The following is a 20,812-nucleotide window of genomic DNA, read 5'->3' as shown; positions in this document are numbered from 1 at the left end:
CACAACTAGCCACAACTTCATCATCTCGCCGTCCGACAAAGGCAGCCTATGAAAGCTGTACGGGGTGTTGCGCGACATTCTGTTCCTGCGTTCAGGAAAAAGGCCCGTTTATTTGAGCACTCCAAAAACTCCGGTAACACTCCAGGGGGTAGCACGTAAAAGACTCCGTCCCAAACTCTGACTCTTCTAGCGTAACACACACACTTTACACACATACTCACTTACAGTACCCAGCGGTGCAGCCCTCCCCCTCTCTGCTCCAGCACTGACTGACAGCTGACTCCACTCATTCACAGTCACCACTGCCCCAGGGCCGCTACAATATACTATCTACAGAGATAGCACTGGCGATCAGAACCGGTCAGTGGCGAAAAAAAGCACTTTTATACGGGACGCATTTGCCCCCGTTTCAGGCTCGTTTCGCGCCTCAATACTGAACCAATTTAAGAACGAGTGGTACCCATGAATCATACGCATGCATACACATGGGGAAATAGGGCCCAGGTTGAAAAATACCGAAGTTATCCTTTAAGTTGAGGACACAACAGGTTAAAGTAGTGGTTCTGTGTAAGAGCGGCCCCTGACTGTGACTGATATGTTCTTTACAGGAGCGTAATGCATTTAGTCAAGACAAAAAATATATGAATTAAATTATATATATTGCCCTGTCTTTCTGAATTAGCAAACAAAGTTATTATCTCAGAATTATGAGATAAGTTTACATGGAAAAAAGTCTGCTCCTGTTTTTCTGAATTAATGAGAGAATAATCTTGTAATCTCATGAGATTATTATCTTGTTAATTCAGAAATAGAAAAATAAAAAAAACAGAATTTGCTCCCTAAAAAACTTTTTTTTTTTTTTTTATCATTTTTAAGATAATAATCTTGTTAATTCAGAAAAACAGCAGATTTTTTTCACTCAAGTGAATGTGTTACACTTCTGTAGTTATTATATATGACTTTTTTTTTTTTTTTTAATTTTCTATTCAATTTATTTTGTATTTATTTATTATTTTAAATTTAACTAGTTATGCTTATGTCCAGCTGAGAGGTTGGACTCCTTCAAAGGGTCAACCTATAAATCTGAGGGGTCATTCGATGATTAATGGCAGAAGAAAGAAGAAAAAAAAGCAAAGGTCTTTTGCATAAACCTGTTGTCATGTTTTGTTTGAGTGTCCTTTGATTGAGTGTTTTGTTTGAGTGCCTGTTTCTGTGCGTATTCTTTTGTAAAGTGTCTTTGAGTACCTAGAAAAGCGCTATATAAAACTGACTTATTATTATTATTATTATTATTATGTTTTGGTCTTTTTACTAATCATTGCTTTGTTGTAAGACACTGGATAATTTAATCTCTTTTTCTTTGATTTAAATAAACCCTTCTGAGCAGATTAAAGAGGAAATGTGTCTTTGGTCGAGCTGCGAACAAGACACATGACAAGAGGCCCAAACTGACACTGTTTTCTATTACAGGTCACAAAATCTCAGAAAGGTTAAGTACTGCTGTCTCTTGAAAACCACTGCATTTTATAAGCTTCTAAATGCAACAGGTACCACAGATGTCAAATAAATGTGGTGGAGAGAAAAGTACTCTGCAGCTCCTACATGCTGCAGGGGTGACTGAAGTAATGCCTCCACTGTCCTGTGGGGGCAGTGATGAGCTCACTGACAGACTGACAGGAACAGAAGAAGAAGAGGAGGAACGTGTACAGTCTGTACTTCAGCTCTTCAGATCAAGTCGAGTCAAGTCCACATACTTTCTAACGACAGCCAGGTGGACAGGTGACTCCAGCTGCAGTATAAAGCTTCACCTGCACAGGCTCACAGTTATAGCACGAGTCATTCTCACTGTCCGCAGGTCCGTGAACGTTACTGTGTGAACATGGGACGGAAAGTGACTCTGGCAACTTGCTCATTGAACCAGTGGGCTTTGGACTTTGAAGGCAACCTGCAGAGGATCCTGAAGAGTAAGTCTGACTGTTGTTGAAGGACAGGTGTGTCTCTGAAACTAGCACAGCTGTAATATTTCACCTACAAGCTGCAGCTGCTGCAAGGTGCAGGTTTCTGTTTGTATTAATAATGTCACACTCCAGGTGTGTTACATTAGTTTCACACCTCCACCAGCTAAAACCAGCAGACTCATTCACTCCTTTATATCATCTGAAACTTTATTTTTAATTGACTGTGCATTTTATAGATAGTTATGTGTGCAGAATGTACAGTGCCTGCAAAGGTTGGGGCACCCCTGGTCACAAGTAGAAGATGAGCTGATCAAAGATGACACATTTCTAAAATATTTTAAGCAAGATTACTTTTTAATTCAGACTTTTACAGTTTCAAAATAGTAGAAAATGAAAAGGGCCTGAAGCAACAGTTTGGGCACCCTGCATGGTCAGTGCTCAGTAGCGCCCCCTTTGGCAAGTATCACAGCTTCTAAACACTTCCTGTGTGCAGCTCAGAGTCTTTCAGTTCTTGTTTGGAGGATTTTCACCCGTTCTTCCTGCAGAAGGCTTCTAGCTCTGTGAGAGTCTTGGGTCGTCTTCATGCCCTGCTCTTTGAGCTCTATCCACAGATATTTAATGATGTTTAGGTTGGGGGACTGTGAGGGCCACAGCCAAACCTTCAGCTGGCTCCTCTTGAGGTCGTCCATTGTGGATTTGGAGGTGTGTTTAGGATCATTGTCCTGTTGTAGAAGCCATCCTCTCTTCATCCTCAGCTTGTTGACAGATGCTGTCATGTTTGCTCCCAGAATTAATCCATTCTTCCCTGTACCTGTGAAATGTTCCCCGTGCCACTGGCTGCAACACAAGCCCAAAGCACGATCCATCCACCCCCGTGTTTAACACTTGGACAGGTGTCCCTTTGCTCATTGTGTCCAAAAAGTTCTGTTTTAACTTCATCAGTCCACAGGACTTGTTCCCAAAAAGCATCAGGCTAGTTTTGATGTTCCTTTGCAAACTTCTGCTGCTGAGTTTTTTCTGACAATCCTACGAGCAGCTCTCTCAGAAAGTTTTCTTGGTCTTCCAGACCTCAACTTGACCTCCACAGTTCATGTGATCTGCCATTTCTTAATGACATCACAAACTGAGGAAACAGCTCCCTGAAAACACTTTGCTATCTTCTTACAGTCTTCATCAGTTATTTTAATTTTCAGAGTGCTAGGCAGCTGTTTCGAGGAGCCCATGGCTGCTGATTGTTGGGACAAGGTTTCAGGAGTCAGAGTATTTATAAAGCTTTGACATTAGCATCACCTGGCCTTTCCTAACGATGACTGTGAACAAGCCAGAGCGCTCAAATGTCTTGCCGTGCCCAAACTTTTACATGCCACTGTATGCATCCCTCTGCTGCACAACCAGTTGCCCCACGGGGAACAAATGTTGTGATTGATTAATTGACCTCCTATTAGATAACTGCAGTGTTAACAGCAAAGTTTTACTCCGTACAAAGAGCGTCAATATAGGGTTTCATGAGTGTTAGCCTTGATCAGCCACACAAGAACGTGAGAAGAGACTCTGCACACCTCTTTTATCCTCTGGGAAAAAAGAGCGTAATAATGTAATGTATCTTATGTGCAATGTCATTAGTGTGCGTAGCTGTCAAATGTTCTCAGTTAATTCAGCAACCATTAACATGCATTAACAGTGTGAACTGTCTTACCTTAACGTCCTTCCTCTCCAGGTTCTGTAAAAAACCTTCCAGTGCTTTGCACCATGTTAAATCCTCTGACCGGATCATTAGAGCTAACTCTGCTCTCTGAGATAACCAGAAGATTCCCTGATGAGATAATGAACATTTCCACCAATTACTGCTGAGACTTGTGCAGTTAAGTCCACAAAAACAACTTTTCATGTTGGAGTACCTGTAAACTCAACCTGTCAGATTACACGTCAAGACTTTTCTGCCTTCGCTGCCTCAGTAGTGACATTTTTTTCTCTGTCTGTCACAAGTTTCCTAACTGTGTGGAAGTACAGTACCTAATCACTGCACAGCTGCTGGAGTCTGCCTCTGCCACTGGTCAATGCACACAAACCTAACAAGAATGTTTGCCTGGTCTGTGTGTCTCTCTGCAGGTATCGAGATAGCGAAAGCTCATGGAGCCAAATACAGGCTGGGCCCAGAGCTGGAGATATGGTATGATGGGAAAAGCATGTTTCACACTCACATGAATATGTTCACACACTGTGATGTTATCTTGGCCAAAATATAATTTTTTATAACTATTGGACTTAACAGCAGTCGATATTGTCAGTGTCTTGTAGCTCAGAGGTTTTATAAGATGTAGTTTCAGTTTTACTTTGCTGACGTCCCCTTTCTTTTTACGTTTTCACAGTGGTTATGGCTGTGCAGACCACTTCTATGAGTCAGACACGCTGCTCCACAGCTTTCAGGTCCTGAGGAAGCTTCTGGAGTCTCCTGTCACCCAGGACATCATCTGTGATGTGGGCATGTGGGTATTACCTTCAAACTGTCAGACCAGTCCACAAAATGCTTTATTCAGTCTAACAGTCCTGTTAACCTCTTCCACTCCACTCCTGTCTGTTTTAGAGGGGGCAGGGAATCTTTAGGGGGAAACAACAGGCCAACAGTGGATGCCATTTAGAAGTGGTATACATTATTTGAAAGCTTAGACCTAGCTAGACATGGCACCAGTGGATTCTTCCAGTCTTCTAGTTTCATATGACACCAGTATCTCCACTCTAGCTTTAAAACTCAAGAGGAAGGAAGACAATAATGTTTACAAACGCTATCATCACATTGTTTTGTGCAGATTATTTAACATTTGATAGTTTATTTCATATCAAAGGGCTTCAATATACCATAGATCATGAAAAGTAAACTGTTGTGACGCTTTATATTTGTAGTTTTATTTACAATCAGACATTACTGACTCCTGGTTGAGAGGAATGTTCAGAACATTTGATTTGATTTGATTTGATCTTTATTTTACTCGAATAAAAACAATACAATATATGCACTAATAAAGTAAAATAATTCATACAAATACAATAAAAATAAAATAAATAAAAAGCAAATACATTTGTTTTTGAGGGGAGACAGGAGGAAGCAGAGCTTATCATGTCCTGCCCCTTTTTTACATTATCCTACTGTACTTTCATTACAAAAAAAATACATCAGTCACACTCCAAATTAAACATAATGTGAAGCATATATCCAAAATTAAATAATAAAATAAACATAAAATATCTAAACATTTTTGAATAACATTAATTAACGAGCTCTTGACTTTTATAAATGTCCATAAATTACTGCTTATACCTAACTTTGAATCTATTGAGACACTTCATATTTGCTGCTCTGATTTCCGAATTTAAACTGGCAGGATGAGTCTGATTTCACCTCATGTAGCTTGAAGTCCCGTCTGATGATACACTCTGTTCCCCTCAGGCCCATCATGCATCATAATGTGCGCTACAACTGTCGGGTCGTGTTCCTCAACAGGTATGTCAGCACATCAGTCCAGTCTCACTAAATGACCTGTTGTTTTGTTCTGTTTTTATGCATTCATACACATATACAGTGTGCATATATCATCACTGAGTGTTTGTCTTCCATCTTGTAGAAAGATCCTGCTGATCAGACCTAAAATGCAGATGGCCAACCACGGGATCTACCGAGAGATGCGCTGGTTCTCTCCCTGGAACCACTTAAGGTTGGTCATCACTCAGGAGGCTACCACTAATATTTGAAGCCCTTCTTATAGTTCTGTTTCTCCATTTTTATGAGAATACTCATTGTTGACATAAGAATTACATTAGCAGATTATTTAATGTATTCATTACTTTCATTTGCAATGAATTTCACACTGGATATTCTGTATGTTAGAGTATAATCAGGACAATAGAGTGATTCAGGGATGGCGTTTTTCTGTTGACCTACGCAGAGTTAGCATCATTTGTTCTGTGGCAAACATTTATGTTACTGACACATTTTGTTTGTCAAGATAATCTTCACGAATGACCACTTGCATGATTTATGATATGTAAATGCGGTCGCCAGACGTAAAAAGCTAATGTGAGGCCATAAATGAACTACGCCATGGTTGAATGGTTCAACGTCCTTACCACAGCGAGGCTGCAAAGCTGTGGTTTGAGCTAAGATAGGTCAGGCTAAAACTTTGGTGCAGTTTTGTTGACCACTAAACTGATTTTATCTTTACTTTTGGAAATTGCAGGGATGGCAGTGAAAGGTCTTGTCTTTTTGTTTGTTTCTTCAAGGCATGTGGAGGAGTACTTCCTGCCCAGGATGATCCAGGAGGTAACAGGGCAGGTAAATAAACAAACAGTCCCTATCATCATTTGGGCTGTGTACTGGCAGGAATCTGGCAATACGATACGTATCACAATACTGTGGTTACTATTCAGTATATCGTAATATACTGTATTGCAGTTTTATTTAAAGCAATTTTCTGTAAAACTGGCTTAGTATTAAGAGCACTTTAGCATATGTATTAAAAAGAACAGTGAGATCTACATTTGTATTTATCACGGTCCCTGAAATATCATAGCACTACTTTGTGTGCAGTCTGAGTAGAGGAATTATCATTTGCCTCTATCAGTAGAAAATAGATGAATACATTTGTTTAGGTAAACAAATTAAGAAAATAAAAGATTGTAAATAAATAAAATAATTTTCATCAGTACAGTACAGTATCACATCACATCATTTTGTGATATTTAAGTGCACTGATATTTTCTTACACCCCTAATCATCACCTATGTTCAGCTAAGACTTGTAAAGATAGGGTCATTGTTATTAAGCCCTGTTTCTTTATGCTCATCAGGACACAGTCCCATTCGGTGACTGTGTGCTGTCCACAAAGGACACCTGCATCGGCACTGAGACATGCCAGGAGCTCTGGAACCCCAGAAGGTAGAGAAGCAGAAGACTGTATGAGGATTGCATGGGTGTTGTCTGAAACCTTGTAACTCCTGATGACTGAGTGTTTTCTCTTTCCTCAGCCCCCATATTCAGATGGGTCTGGATGGGGTTGAAATCTTTACTAACTCCTCTGCCAGCCACCACGAGCTCCGCAAAGCTGACCAGAGAGTCAACCTGATCAAGTCAGCCACCACCAAGGTATAGCTCCACAAACATCTGGCTATTAGTCACATAAAAACACTGACCGTATGTGATTATGGTTGGTAGAAACAGATGTTTAAAGACTATGTAGAAGATAAATAGTGGTCTACAGTAATTCACAGATACTGAAAAAACCCAATTGTAATATTAGTCAGAAAGATGAAATAATTCAACTTGGTTTGTGTGTTAATTTGTCACCCCCCTGTATGTACGCAGACAGTTGAGCTCAGAGATCACCAGAGGGCAGTGTTGTACCACAAATACAGGACACAGTGCCTCCATAACATCCTGTGTTCTGCTTTAAGTTTGCAATAACTTGAGTCAAATCAATGCTGCATTCAGAGTCTTGTCGGTGTTGTTTCAGAGTGGAGGTATCTACCTGTACGCCAACCAGAGGGGCTGCGATGGAGACCGTGTCTACTATGATGGTTGTGCCATGGTGGCCATCAACGGAGACATTGTAGCTCAGGGAGCACAGTTCTCACTGAATGATGTGGTGTGTATGAACACGGCTTCATGCAAATAAGTCTGCATGTAGCTGAAAATCATAAATTATACATGTGAAGTGACATTACTGTAGATGCGGGCAGGAAATTAAGTGTTGTGTTTCCTGTATGTTGGGTAAGTGTTGCAGGGCAGGCCTTGCAGTAAGACAGCAGGCAGACAACATTCCTGAGACTGGTGTGTGTGTGTGTGTGTGTGTGTGTGTGTGTGTGTGTGTGTGTTGTAGGAGGTGGTTACAGCCACTCTAGACCTTGAGGATGTCCGTAGCTACAGAGGAGAAGTTTGCCAGCCCAACATGGTGAGACAGCACCACCCACCAAGTTGCTGTTGTTGTTTTGCTTTTACGTATTATTTCCCTCCATCACTCTAAAGCTCACTATTTAGCAGGTTCTAACAGCCAACACCTTAAAACCACTGCAGGGAAGCTGAATCACATTGATCGTCTCGTTGCAGAGCAATATTCTGCTGGGAAACCTTGGGTCCCGGCATTCATGTGGATGCTACTTGACACGCTCCACCCACCCAAACACAGTCGCAGACTGAAGTACCTCCCTGATGCCAGCGCCTCCCCAGCAGAACAATGCACCACGCCACACCATACAAACTGCTCAGGAGTGGCTCGAGGAACTTGGCAGAGAGCTCAAGGCGTCAGCATGGCCTCCAAATTCCCCAGGTCCTATCTGATCAAGCATTTGTGGAAGGATCCTCAGAGATATCCCCAGTCCATGGTGGGGCCTCCTTGGATCAGACTTGGCTCTGACATGTTGAGACATGGACACAGGACCTCTGGGAGTGTCCTGTGGTGTCTGGCACCAGGACGTTAGAGGCAGATCCTTGGAGTCCTGTGGGCTGTGAGGTTGGGTACCAGCATGTGCCACAGATGCTACATCAGATTGGGATCTGGCAAGCGTGTTCTTCACTTCACCTGTCAGTGGTTTTAATGTGTTGGCTGATCAGTGTACATCAGCATGTCCAGTGTCATTATGAGCATGTTAGCACACTGACGTTAGCATTAGCATTTATAGCCTTATGTGGCTGCCGGCCACGGGACTTGGCGCAAAGCAATGTATTAATGTGACTTCAAAACGTTTGCCACAGAAACACACTTGAACAAAGTCTGAAGACGGTCCATGCCTCATATTAAAGCTGCACTGATCAATATTTTTAGTACTAACAATGGATCAAATCACTGTATGAAAGAATCATTCACCTAACTCTTCAGTTGCCCTCAGCTCTACGCAGGTTTTTAGCCTTCTTCAGCTCATTGTTTTGGTTTCATGGCTCGCAACTTTAATGTTTTGGTTCAGTGTCAGGCCTCATCAGCCTTACTTCCAGCAACAGGAGGCTGTTTTCAGTGTAAACCTCACTGTACTCCACCTGCTCAGAAGCAAACAGCAGACAGACTCATCAAGAGACTAGCTGGTGAACATAGTGGAGCATTTAGCAACTAAAGAGAGAGAGATACTTCCCTTGGGAGTCCAAAAACAGAGCTAAAAAAGTGCAGAAAATTAATGCAATCTTTCCTTTATAGCATTTTGTTAGCCGAGTTATAAATTGTGGCTTGTTAACACATTGCACATGAAACGGAAAACACCTTTTTTCAGTTTCCGATCACTGTTTGATGGTTTCGTATTTTTCGTGTGAGTAAATGTCCATTCGTCTCTCACTGTCACACTTCTCTGTTGTAGGAAAGTGAACCCAAACCGTGCCACAGGATCAAAGTTGACTTCTCTTTATCCAGTTGTGATGACGTCTACCTCCCTACCCACCAGCCAATAACATGTTACTTTCATACACCAGAGGAAGAGATCAGGTACAAATACAGACATTTGGTACAACGTTTGTAACAGAAAACAAGTTTCATCTCGTAGCTTCTAAAAAGGGACATTTCAAGAAACCCAGAAATCTATTGAACAGCAGTTGTCACCTGTGTCGCTCAGTTTAGGGCCGGCCTGCTGGCTGTGGGACTACCTGAGGAGAAGTGGACAGGTGAGGAGGAACACACGCTTTATGTATTATTGGGCCATAAAATAACTGAAACAAAGAAGTTGTTAGATGTTGGCTTTGGTGTTTGTGATTTGTGTCTCAGGCTGGTTTCCTGTTGCCTCTGAGCGGAGGAGTCGACAGCTCCTCCACCGCCTGTATTGTCCACTCAATGTGTGTGCTGCTCTGCCAGGCTATAGAGGACGGCAGTGAGTATGATTCAGCTTGCTTTCATTTCAGTTTATTGTAAACACACACATTCTGTCAGTGTGACTATTGTCACATCTTCTTGTAAAGGATGAGGCTGGGAATACTCTATTTTTCATGTTCTCAACAAATCCCATGTTCAGACTCAAACCAACAATGAACGCTATCAACTAACAAGTATTGTGTTTGTATCAAAGCCTGATTTAAAAACCTGGAGTGGCATCACTTTTCTTGTGCTGCTTTCAGATGCCTTTTGCAGGTAATTAAACCTTTGAACCCTGAGCTACTGGGTGCAATTTCTGTCAGAACATGGGAAAAAAGGCAATGAGCAACTTGCAAAAAAATAATGAATTTAGAAAATGATCATTATTAAAAAATTATGAATAAAAATTACTTTTAAAAAATAGGGAAAAAGGAAAAAGCTAGGAAAAACTGTATTGTTGTTGTTGTTGTTGTTGTTGTTGTTGTTACACTTATAATTGTGTTACGGAATTATTACAATTTTGAGGCACTCTTTCCAGGTCATTTTTTGTTTTTCTTTGTTTTTAACTTTTTTCTTTTTTCTTTTTTTAAATCTCTTTTTAAAAATTTTCCTTCTTTTTTAGCAAATTTTCTTGTTTTTGTTTTTATTTTTCTTTACTAATTTCTTCACTCTTTTTTTTTAATAATTATTCTACTAATTTCATTGCCGTCTTCCCACGTCTTCAAAAGAAATTAAGGCAGCTTTACTCAGGTTTCAAAGGGTTAACGTAGAACTCTGTTGTTGTCTAGACACTATTAAAACTCCGAAATACTCACCACAGCACTAAATATGGATTAATCTGCTTCTGAAAAAAGTCCACAGTAAACGCACTATTTCCTCTGGTGTGTGTAACGTTTGATTCGAAACTGCACTGACCAGCTGTTTAACAGTTTTAAAGATGAAACATTGTATTTGTGAAGTCAGACAGTATTGAGCGACCTCACAATACACTGTTGGTTTGATCTTTTCATGAGTTTTGTTGGCAATAAAAGAAAGATAATTGAATAACCAGTAAAGTGTTGATCTTGACCAGGTGGCCGTGCAGCCGCCCGAGCTGATCACAGCCACTCTAGATAAATCTTGTAATTCCAATAGACGTCTTGCAGCATGCTATGTCCCAGACGCTAAGAAGAATACATGCTTCCCCTCTTTAGAAGGAGATATACTTTATTAATTCCTGAGGGGAAATTTTTCTCACTCTGTTGTCATATACACACAAGCCCGAAATACACACACATGCACAACATGCACCCAGCGTGTTATGACACTGTGCGATGAAGATGGTGGTGAAGCAAACAAAGATGTTTGACTTACTCATCTGGTAATGTGCCTGACTTTAGTGGATCATAAACATCTGCAGATGTAATGTTTTAAAATACTGAAAAACTTTCATTAGCAGCTCAGACTATTATTTGCTTAAATCACTGAACTCAACAGGCTTTTATTAGAGACAGGTGTCTACATGGGACAGGCCTTTAATTCCTCTTAAACAAAACTGTTGCACAGCAAAGATGGGAAATACCATCAAATTAATTGTTTATTTGAACCAGTACGAATATTACTTGTATGAAAAATAGGCTTTAAATAACGTCTCAGTTATGTGTTATGACACTTGTTTCACGACACCTGACATTCCCACACAACACCACTATGTCCTGTTAAAACAGTATTCATAACTTGGATTATTTTTTTATGACACTTTTGATCAGTGGACCCTAACGGACTCAAGGAATATGTTTGTATGTAGCGGGGTAACTGAGGAACGGTCACATATTCTGACTTTATGACAGATTCAGAAGAAGCGAGTCACTACTTGTTTTTTCGTCATGCCCTTAAATCTGAATGACTTGGGGTCTGTGGTGCTCATAGTTTCACTGAAAAGAAATCAACTGAGCTGACGATGTATAGCATCTCCATACTGACAGGTTAATATTTGTATGCATAATCTAAGCAGCGAACTAATGTTAGCTCAAGTGGGTCGTCAACAAGCCGGTTTTATTAAAGAAATGAACAGCTTGGTAACAAGACCAGGTGTCTAATTGACACAGGCCTTTATTGGTCACAATGTGAAGCCGCTGAGCTCGTGAAAGGGACTGGGCTTTTAATTGAAGTTTTACGATAAGAGCAAGCGTCTCTATGGATGCAGGTTTTTTAGCCACGACCAAGTCTAAAATGTGTCCTGCAAAAGAATTGGCGTTTTGTTATTAGCTGAGCCGATTTCCAAAAACTTGCCCCTACCAGCCGGTTAAGAGGAGGAGGAGTCAGCGGTCAGTGCCGATATATAAAACAGTCAATAAACAGGTTTTTCAACATTGTTGAATCACCACAGCTGTAAGAGGTCCTTAAGCAAACAGTCGTAAATGTCCACACAAAATATTAGACAAATTGGTCCAGTAGTCTGCCAGATTAGCTGCAGAGAGACAGATACACATACATGCATGTACACACAAGGCCAAACATGTGATCCCCTGCGACAAGGTTTAAGCCTGACAGAGACTAGCCCCTCAAGAATTCTGGGGAATCTGAAAAGTCCTACCCTCCTACTAGGTACTTTTTTCAGGGAAAGTTTGGGGTTGAGGCAAAGTTTTTTCCACGGGTAATTTCGGTGGAAACGCGCTGAGGTTTTTCAAAATCCTGGGTAAATGATAAAAGTTCCTGCGGTTGAAAAGAGCCTCTTACTATATGTTGGAAAAAAGCAGGAGAAATATTACAACATGATGAGTCTCTCTCGACCCATCAGACAGCCAGGTGCTGGAGGATGTTCGCAGGGTGGTGGGGGATGAATCCTACCGTCCTCAGCACCCAAGGGAGCTGTGTGGTCGCATCTTCACCACCTGCTACATGGCCAGCGAAAACTCGTCAGAGGACACATGCAGCAGAGCCAAAAGCCTGGCCAATCAGATCGGCAGGTAGGTGAAATACAACCTGAAGGGCTTTTGATATGTGCTGTATCAAGAAGCATAGAAACGAAGTGTTTGAGAACAAGTTAAAAGAGAAGACCATTATTACTTGGAGTATCATGTTGAAAATTATACCTGTATTATCGTGAATGAGATGATAAGACACACCTGTAGGATGAACACACACAGTAAGTGTGTATTTTTTTGTAGATTTATTGTCCTTTAAGTTGCTTTGGAATAAAAAGTGTTTTCATTCTTTGTCATTTTGCAGCACACACATGAATATTAACATAGACATGGCGGTGAAAGGCATTCTGGGTATCTTCTCAGTGGTCACTGGGAGGTGGCCTCAGTTTCGCGCCAATGGAGGAAGTCACAGAGAAAACCTGGCTCTGCAGAACGTACAGGTCAGACACACTCCCACACTGTTTCTGTGTGTCTTCATAATGGTTTCATCATCATCATCATCATCATCATCATCATCATCATCATCATCATCATCATCATCATGACTGATTGTTTGCCACTCTTCTCTTTGTCTTTGACTTAGTTCATGACTTTTTACACCTCATGTTGTCAAACTGTTCTGACAGCTTAACCACAGTCTTCACACTGAAGCTTCAGTGACACAGCTGTGACCATTTTATTAGTTCTTGTCAGTATCATATTCACTTTGTGTGTGTGTGTGTGTGTGTGTGTGTGTGTGTGTGTGTTTCCAGGCTCGAGTCAGGATGGTCCTGGCCTACCTGTTTGCCCAGCTCAGTCTGTGGGCTCGTGGGAAGCCAGGTGGATTACTGGTGCTGGGCTCAGCAAACGTAGATGAGAGGTATAACTGGAGACATGTCTGTTATATTTCATGTGTCCTTCTAAAATAAATTCTGCGATTGCAGTTGTTTTTACTGGGAATCCCTGTTGGGAATGAGACCAAAGTGAACTAGAGCAGCACAAAAACGTCCTTTTATTCAGTCCACACTGACTCCGTCTTCTGTAAACGTCTCAGCCATCTGTCAGCAGCAGGTCCTGGGGAGCTGAGTGGACAGCACTAACCTGCCTTCACAGGCTGAAGCAGAAATTCACTGAACCAGAATAGTTGTCATGTCGGTGCCATGGGAAGAAATCAAGTGTTTCTATGTATTGATTCTTTGATTTTATTTCTCACACCTGCTATAGCAAGTGAGGGGAGTCTGCCTGTAGTGAAATGGGCACAGACAGACTGGGAGCCTCGATTGATCAATGTAGAGACGGTTGATAAGTTCAAAACATACACAGCGGGATATTTGTGTGATTTAAACAGCTGTCTGTGCAGATTACGCTTCACTAAACTCGACAAAGAATTGACTTGAAGCCTTAAAAAGCCTGGGGGTCTCCATGAGATGTGTCTCACAGAGTCAGTGTAGAGTGAAACTGAATCTGTTCCATGAGACACGCGAACGACAGATGCAGAAAATGCTTTCAGTGTTTATTTGCTGTCAGGAAAAATACATATATCTTAATAATTAAGTGGCACAGCCTCCATGAGAGAGACTAAAAGCTCCTTAACACTGTGTGGATTTGGGCTGACAGAGACGAAAAATGGATAGTCATGAGAGAAACATGGTAAAATCATCGGTCCTACATTGCACTGTGAGACACAGCAACCAATGGTTAAGTAGGAGCTTTGGAAATAAAAGACAGCCTGCCTCAAAATATTTAAATTTAATGCCAAATTTTCATGTACTTTTTTATTTTTTTTCAGACATTAGTCACACAATCTGACATGCTTCAGATTGAGATTGTCTGACACAGACTGTGACCGAGATTCCATTAGTTCCCTGCAGCGTAGTGTAACATGCATTAAACTACAGCACTGCATGAAAAAATGCAGCAACCTCATCCATGTCAGTGATGCCAGAGAGGAAATAAAGAAAGGCTCATCAACAGATGTTGAACCTGGCTCAGGTTTTGCTCCAATGCCATGCAACATATGCTGCTTTGGCCAATCAAAAACAAAGAAGTGTGCATTCCTTGCAAATTATTTTGTATCATGAATTCTTTTATTTACCTCATGAATTAAGAGGTTGGATGAAATGATTGCAGCAGTGATGACGTTAAGTCCATTGAAGTCACGCAGAGTGGCCCTCTGGGATCTTATTTTATTGACTTACTGGTACCTGAAAAAAAATGCCCGGACCATCGCAGCAGCTTGTGCTTTTTAACGCCTGCTATCAGACATTAATGCCTGGTGTCAGGAGGCCATTCACAAAAAACAATAACTGTTTTATTAACTTGCAAAACGGCAGCCACAAACCATAATGAGTGTGGCTAAAACAATGCAGCTACTGTGGAGAATATTTACAGCCTAACTTTCCCCCCATAAAATAACTTCTCCTGCTCAGTCTGACAGGGTATTTCACAAAGTACGACTGCTCCAGTGCCGACATCAACCCAATAGGAGGCATCAGCAAGACAGACCTGAAGAGCTTCCTGCTGTACTGTGCCGAGCAGTTCCAGCTCACCGCTCTGAGAGGGTAAGGTCAGCTCACAGACACCTGGGAGGATTGAACTGCTGGGTAGCGTACCTGTTAGTACTGAGAACACAGAGAAGGATTAAAAAGAAATCAGTTCAAGTATTTTGCACTCTTCACTAAACACAACACCTTCAGAGATAGAAGTGAAAGTATCACCACAGTTAATGGGAAATATATGTCAAAAACTGCAGCACCACCAGCAACCATTTGTTACAGTGTGCTTTACTTTGATAAAACTGACAATGGCACATTTACCGAAACAAACTGCAGCAAACACCTTATAAATCAGTATATAGATATACATATATAATGTGTAGGTTTCATGCACCACTCATTGTTTCTTTAAAGCTTTGTCACAAACCACAAACTGTGCATCTTGTGTGGTTTTGGTTTCCTCTGCAGCATCCTGTCCGCTCCACCCACAGCTGAACTGGAGCCACTGACAGATGGACAGGTGTCGCAAACAGATGAGGTACAAAATTAATTACATCTGTCGACCTTTTAACTGAATCACATTAATCTTAGAGCTATCTGGATGAGCTGTTGCTGCTTAAAGTGTTGGGATGTTTTTCACATATATAATTAACTTACTGCACATCAGTCCAGCTGTGAGAACGAAAAACTTCTCACAGGTTTTTTTCTATTTCCTGATTCAGTTTGTGGGTGAGAATATTGTTTGAACTGCAGCAGTGAGGTGAGACTTGAGCACCATTTGGGTGAGGGTGGTATCAGAGGAGGGGGAGGTGGGTGATACAATGTTAACGTGTTGTTCCAGACAGCATTTTTAGCCACTGGTACATTACAGCAGGCTCATAAAGTTACTTGAATGTTACAATTATTAATATTATTTTAATTAAGATATTGACTAATAATGTTTTTGCACAAGTTGCAAACTTCTCAAGTGGCTCTGAATGCTTTTTGCTCGGGTTATATTAAAAAAAAATTGTGTTCAGGCTTAAATTGAAATACTCTTTAATGAGCACTTGCACATGGGATCATCAGCCGCCATTTCCTTCATCCCTCATCCTCCTTTTCCTGTTTTCTTCCATCTTTCTCCGACCGCCTCCCTCCTCAGGCAGACATGGGGATGACTTACTCTGAGTTATCTGTGATTGGACGACTGAGGAAGATCTCCAAGTGCGGCCCCTTCAGTATGTTCTGTAAACTCATCCACATGTGGAAGGATGCGCTCTCACCCACAGAGGTCAGTCAACTCTTCTGCAGTGTGGGACGTTTTTCTGCTGCTCTGCTAGAGACAGTGGACTGCTCCTGTAGGGGAACAACTCTGTGTCCATATTTAAATAAACTCAGCCACAGAACAATGCAGAGCAGACACTTTCAGGCCAGTGTTAATTAGTCCTCATTAGTTTTAGTCACATTTTAGTCATTTTTATCCTTCATAGTTTTAGTCAACAAAAATTCACAACATCCCAGTCAACTTCAAGTCATTATGTTTTCTATTTTTGTGTTTTTTTAATCTCTAAACTAATCCAGAGGGTAATTCATGTATCAAATTAGAATCAAGGTGACAGGTTGTATGAAAATCTCATTTCGACAATTTTTTTTTCTACAACTACAAATAATTTCTACACACTAACAAACATGTTTGACAGGTTTAAGAGCTGACTTATGAGCACACACTTCCTGATCATCATTTGAAAAGCTCAGCATCTCTCTATTTATGCTTTGACAGCACAAATAACTAATGTGAGACAACTAGGATTTGTCCCCAGGTTCATTGTAAACTCTGACTTATCCATATAACTGTTAAGAAGCAGAAAAATAACTTGATTAAAGCCTGAATTCTTTCTTCATCTGCAACATGTTAGTCTGGAGGTTTAAACTCGTGTCCTCTCACAGAGTTGGTGATTCAAACTAAACTGCGCTCACAGATAACTGAGCCTTAGCTCGCTAGCGTCTGGTTTTCGTCATGGAGAAAAGGTTGTCAACAGAATTAACACTGTTTCAGGCCAAGTGTGGATGCCAAAACTGTTGATGATAATTAATATTGTGCATTTAGCAGCTGTTTAAGACGCCCCCTAAAATAACAGTGCATGGTCATCTCTCTTCAGGTGGCCCAGAAGGTGAAGCACTTCTTCCGGATGTACTCAGTGAACCGCCATAAGATGACCACAGTAACACCTTCCTACCACGCCGAGAGCTACAGCCCCGACGACAACCGCTTTGACCTCCGACCTTTCCTCTACAACACACGCTGGACCTGGCAGTTCAGGTGCATCCAAGACCAGGTAGCAATTAACTTACTTAATTAATTGTGAATACAAATGGTCAATATGATCCATCCCAGTAGTATTTGGTAGCGAGGGAAACAAACAATTAAAAAAAAAAAGTCATCGTAGGCTGAGTAAACATCTTCATGAAGTTGTTTTAATGCTTCATTTCCTTTCCCACAGGTGTCCCAGATGGCAGCAAACACTCCACAGCAATAAGAACCTCAGGTCTTCAGTGTCCAGAGAAAAGCCATCACAACTTTGACGGATTAAAAAGATCAGTCACAGTTTCAGTTAAGCCAAATAGTTTGTACTGTAAGCACAGGGTCAAGCAGGTGAAACCAGAAAACAGGACCTTTGTTCTACCTCAGTTTGTGACTGTTGACGACATGCCGTCATTCCCAAACCATGCTAAGAAATATGGGATCATTTCAAGTCTTTTGTCATGTGAAATGCAGTAATGCAGTCATCTGTGGGAACTATGCAACATATTGAACATGAAGTGCCAGTCAAGGTACTGGTGTAGGAAATTAGCTTTGGCTGTATACATGTGTACAGCACATCTGACTCTGCTTCTGCAGCTGTCTGTGTTTCTCTATACTTGTCCCTTACAAATTAAAAACACTAATAATAATTTAAAAAATTAACAGTAATTTACTCACAGCGTAAGAAACAGTGACTGTGCCTCCTTTCTGAACCTTTCATGTGATCAACTAGAACAACTACTTCTCATTATAACTCTTTTGGAGGTCGAATGTCAGTATTATGAGTGACAAAGCGCTACAGGGGTTTTCAAACTTGATGTCTGATTTCTTCTAAATGTGATCGTAAATATTCATATTAGTAATATGGCACTAAAACCAACATCATCAACAAAAAGCTTTAAAGGTCCAGTGTCTAAGATTTAGGGGGATTTAGTGACATCTAGTGGTGAGGATTGCAGATTGCAACCAGCTGAAACTCTTCCTGGTTAGAATTCCTTCAGTGTTTATTGTTCAGGAGGTTTATACCAGGAACCAAACTATCCGCAGAGGTCTCTTCCTCTCCTAAACAAACAGAGCAGATGATTTAAACCAGTAAAAACACTGAATAAAGCAGAATCACGTAACAAATCAGTGTATCTCCAACACTGGCATGTCAGAGACAGGCGGCTAACCCTCTTCATGCTACTGTGTGCCCAGTCTTTTTCTGTAATAACTTCAGATCCACATGTTCAGAAGGTTTTCAATGGGAGCTGAATTATCCGCAGATGTCCCTTCCTCTCCAAAACACATAGACCAGGAGTCTCCTTTATAAAACAGCGCACAGGATACATTCTAAAAATGTACAAGACAAACTCCAAAAATGGCATTGACCAAAAAATATTCGACAGTTTCTACAGTCAGGCTTCTACCTCACCATCTGCTTTGCAAATTTCCCATCTCCAAAAATGTTCGTAAGCATGGGTCAAAGTTTCTCCCATCAAGTCTGTTTTTATAAGTCTAAATTTTGGCGTGGCATACACCTCTTTCAGGCCTCGTCTTGTGTGTATGCTATGTTTATAAACGACACAAATGTCTATTTAAAAAAAATGTTTTCCGACGCTCTTGTCGTGGAGGGGCTGCTAACCACAGTGGCCGATGTGAAAATGTGAATGGTCCTATATAGAGGCAGTGTTTGGTTTGTCCATTGATTTGTCCTACTGTAGAAACATGGCGATGCAACATGACAATCTCCGTCGACGAGGACCCGCTCCTAGTGTAGAAACGCCTCATTCTAAAATACAACGATTCCTATTTTCAGGTGATTATACACTAAAGAAAAAACTTAATATATTAAATTTAATCTATGCCACTGGCCCCAGGGCAGACCCAGAACACGCTAGAGGGATTGCATATCTCATCTGGCCTGGGAACGGAGAGAGGGATGAGGGATGTCTGGAGTGCTTTGCTTGGCCTGCTGCCCCTGCGTCCTGGCTCCAGATAAGCTGGTCAAAATGGATAGATGGATGGATATGCCAACATATCCCCCTAAATCCTACACACTGGTCCTTTAATTTCTATGTTTGCCCTGTGACAAATTACATTTAGACTATGAGAGACCTTTTCCTCCAGTGTCTGGGACACTGAAGTTATTGGATTACACAGGTGTGTGTTCTGAGTTTAACGTTGTTAGTTAGTGAGACACTCTGTATGGGACGAGTTGGGAGAGATTAAAGGTTTACTGGAAATAAAGATCCTAAAAATAAATTAAATTGGTTTTAACGTTTTATTTCTACATGTTTTAATTTAATTACTTTTAATTAAGTAAACGATGTATTGGAGAAAGGAACACGTCAAACATCAGAGAAGAGAGAAGAAGGATTCTGGTTAAATTAAATTAGTTGTCAGCTGAATGAGCATAGTGTTACATGTGATGTACTGCAGGGGCCTAACGAACGTGTTTTATTGTTCTTAGTGCTGTTTTTGTACATCAGCCATTATCTACAGATCGAGGGGTGAGAACCAGAGGGGTGGAGGTGATATTTGAACAACTTTACAGAAGAGACAAAAATGACCATACTGTGTCCGGACTTTATTCAATTCAGTCTTTAATATTAAACTTAATTAAAATGTGGGTGGCAATATGCCTGATGAATGTTTTTTTACATTAATGGAAATTTTTATTTTATTTATTTTTTCTTTTTCTTTTTTTTTTTTTTGGGAAGAAAGTCGTGCCTTTTTTTGGAACCAACATTTTATCTCACGTACAGTATAAAAAAAGGGTGTTTCTATTGAAAAAATATAAAAAGCTTTACATTAATAAGTTGAAATGCAAAAGCAACCCATTGTTATAATGCATGAAAATATCCTCATATTAGTTTAGTGAATGTAATAACTTTTGCAAAAACATTATTAATAACCATTTGGCCAATAACCCATTGAAAATAGGCCACAGAGTCGATTGTGATAATATATAGAATATCTATTAATATCCAGTTAATTCACTGAATAACAATTGATTACATTATCTTGGCCAAATAAGCAATAAAAACAGACTATAGAACAATACAGCAATATAATTATATATTATATATTAATTATGATGCATCAAAACTTTGCTGTCAGATCTGTGAGATACTAAAAAACACTATATATTAATAGTGCCAAGGTGCTTCATTGATTATTCAGTTAGAGAAAAATTAAAAAGGGTGGCGTCTAGCAGTGATGATTGCCACCAGACACCACCGCTAGATTGCAACCAGCCGAAACTTCACATGGTCAGGATTCCTTCAGTGTTAACTGTTCAGGAGGTCTTTATCGGGAGCAGAATTTTCCTCAAAGGTCTCTTCCTCTCCAAAACAAACAGACCCGGTGATTAAAACTGGTAAAAACAAGCAAA

The 20,812-nt window shown here is 40.6% G+C and overlaps 1 protein-coding gene across 1 annotated transcript; it reads left to right on the top strand.

Annotated features, from left to right (window-relative positions):
- Window positions 1-1,695: 1,695 nt before the first annotated feature.
- Window positions 1,696-19,664, top strand: nadsyn1 (NAD synthetase 1). The gene is made up of 22 exons (XM_049561700.1): window positions 1,696-1,779; window positions 1,856-1,964; window positions 4,068-4,128; window positions 4,328-4,444; window positions 5,404-5,457; window positions 5,579-5,668; window positions 6,234-6,285; window positions 6,800-6,888; window positions 6,978-7,095; window positions 7,463-7,594; window positions 7,829-7,900; window positions 9,291-9,415; window positions 9,543-9,591; window positions 9,692-9,794; window positions 12,555-12,723; window positions 12,986-13,121; window positions 13,434-13,540; window positions 15,090-15,221; window positions 15,624-15,693; window positions 16,297-16,425; window positions 17,294-17,470; window positions 17,636-19,664. The coding sequence occupies exons 2-22, from the start codon at window positions 1,880-1,882 to the stop codon at window positions 17,669-17,671; spliced, it is 2,103 nt and encodes a 700-aa protein (XP_049417657.1). The 5' UTR covers window positions 1,696-1,779; window positions 1,856-1,879; the 3' UTR covers window positions 17,672-19,664.
- Window positions 19,665-20,812: the final 1,148 nt, after the last annotated feature.

The sequence above is a fragment of the Epinephelus fuscoguttatus genome, linkage group LG2 (assembly GCF_011397635.1).
Source record: "Epinephelus fuscoguttatus linkage group LG2, E.fuscoguttatus.final_Chr_v1".
NCBI lineage: Eukaryota > Metazoa > Chordata > Actinopteri > Perciformes > Serranidae > Epinephelus > Epinephelus fuscoguttatus.
The sequence above is the reverse complement of the archived record's forward strand: the minus strand, read 5'-3'. Positions and strand labels throughout refer to the sequence as shown.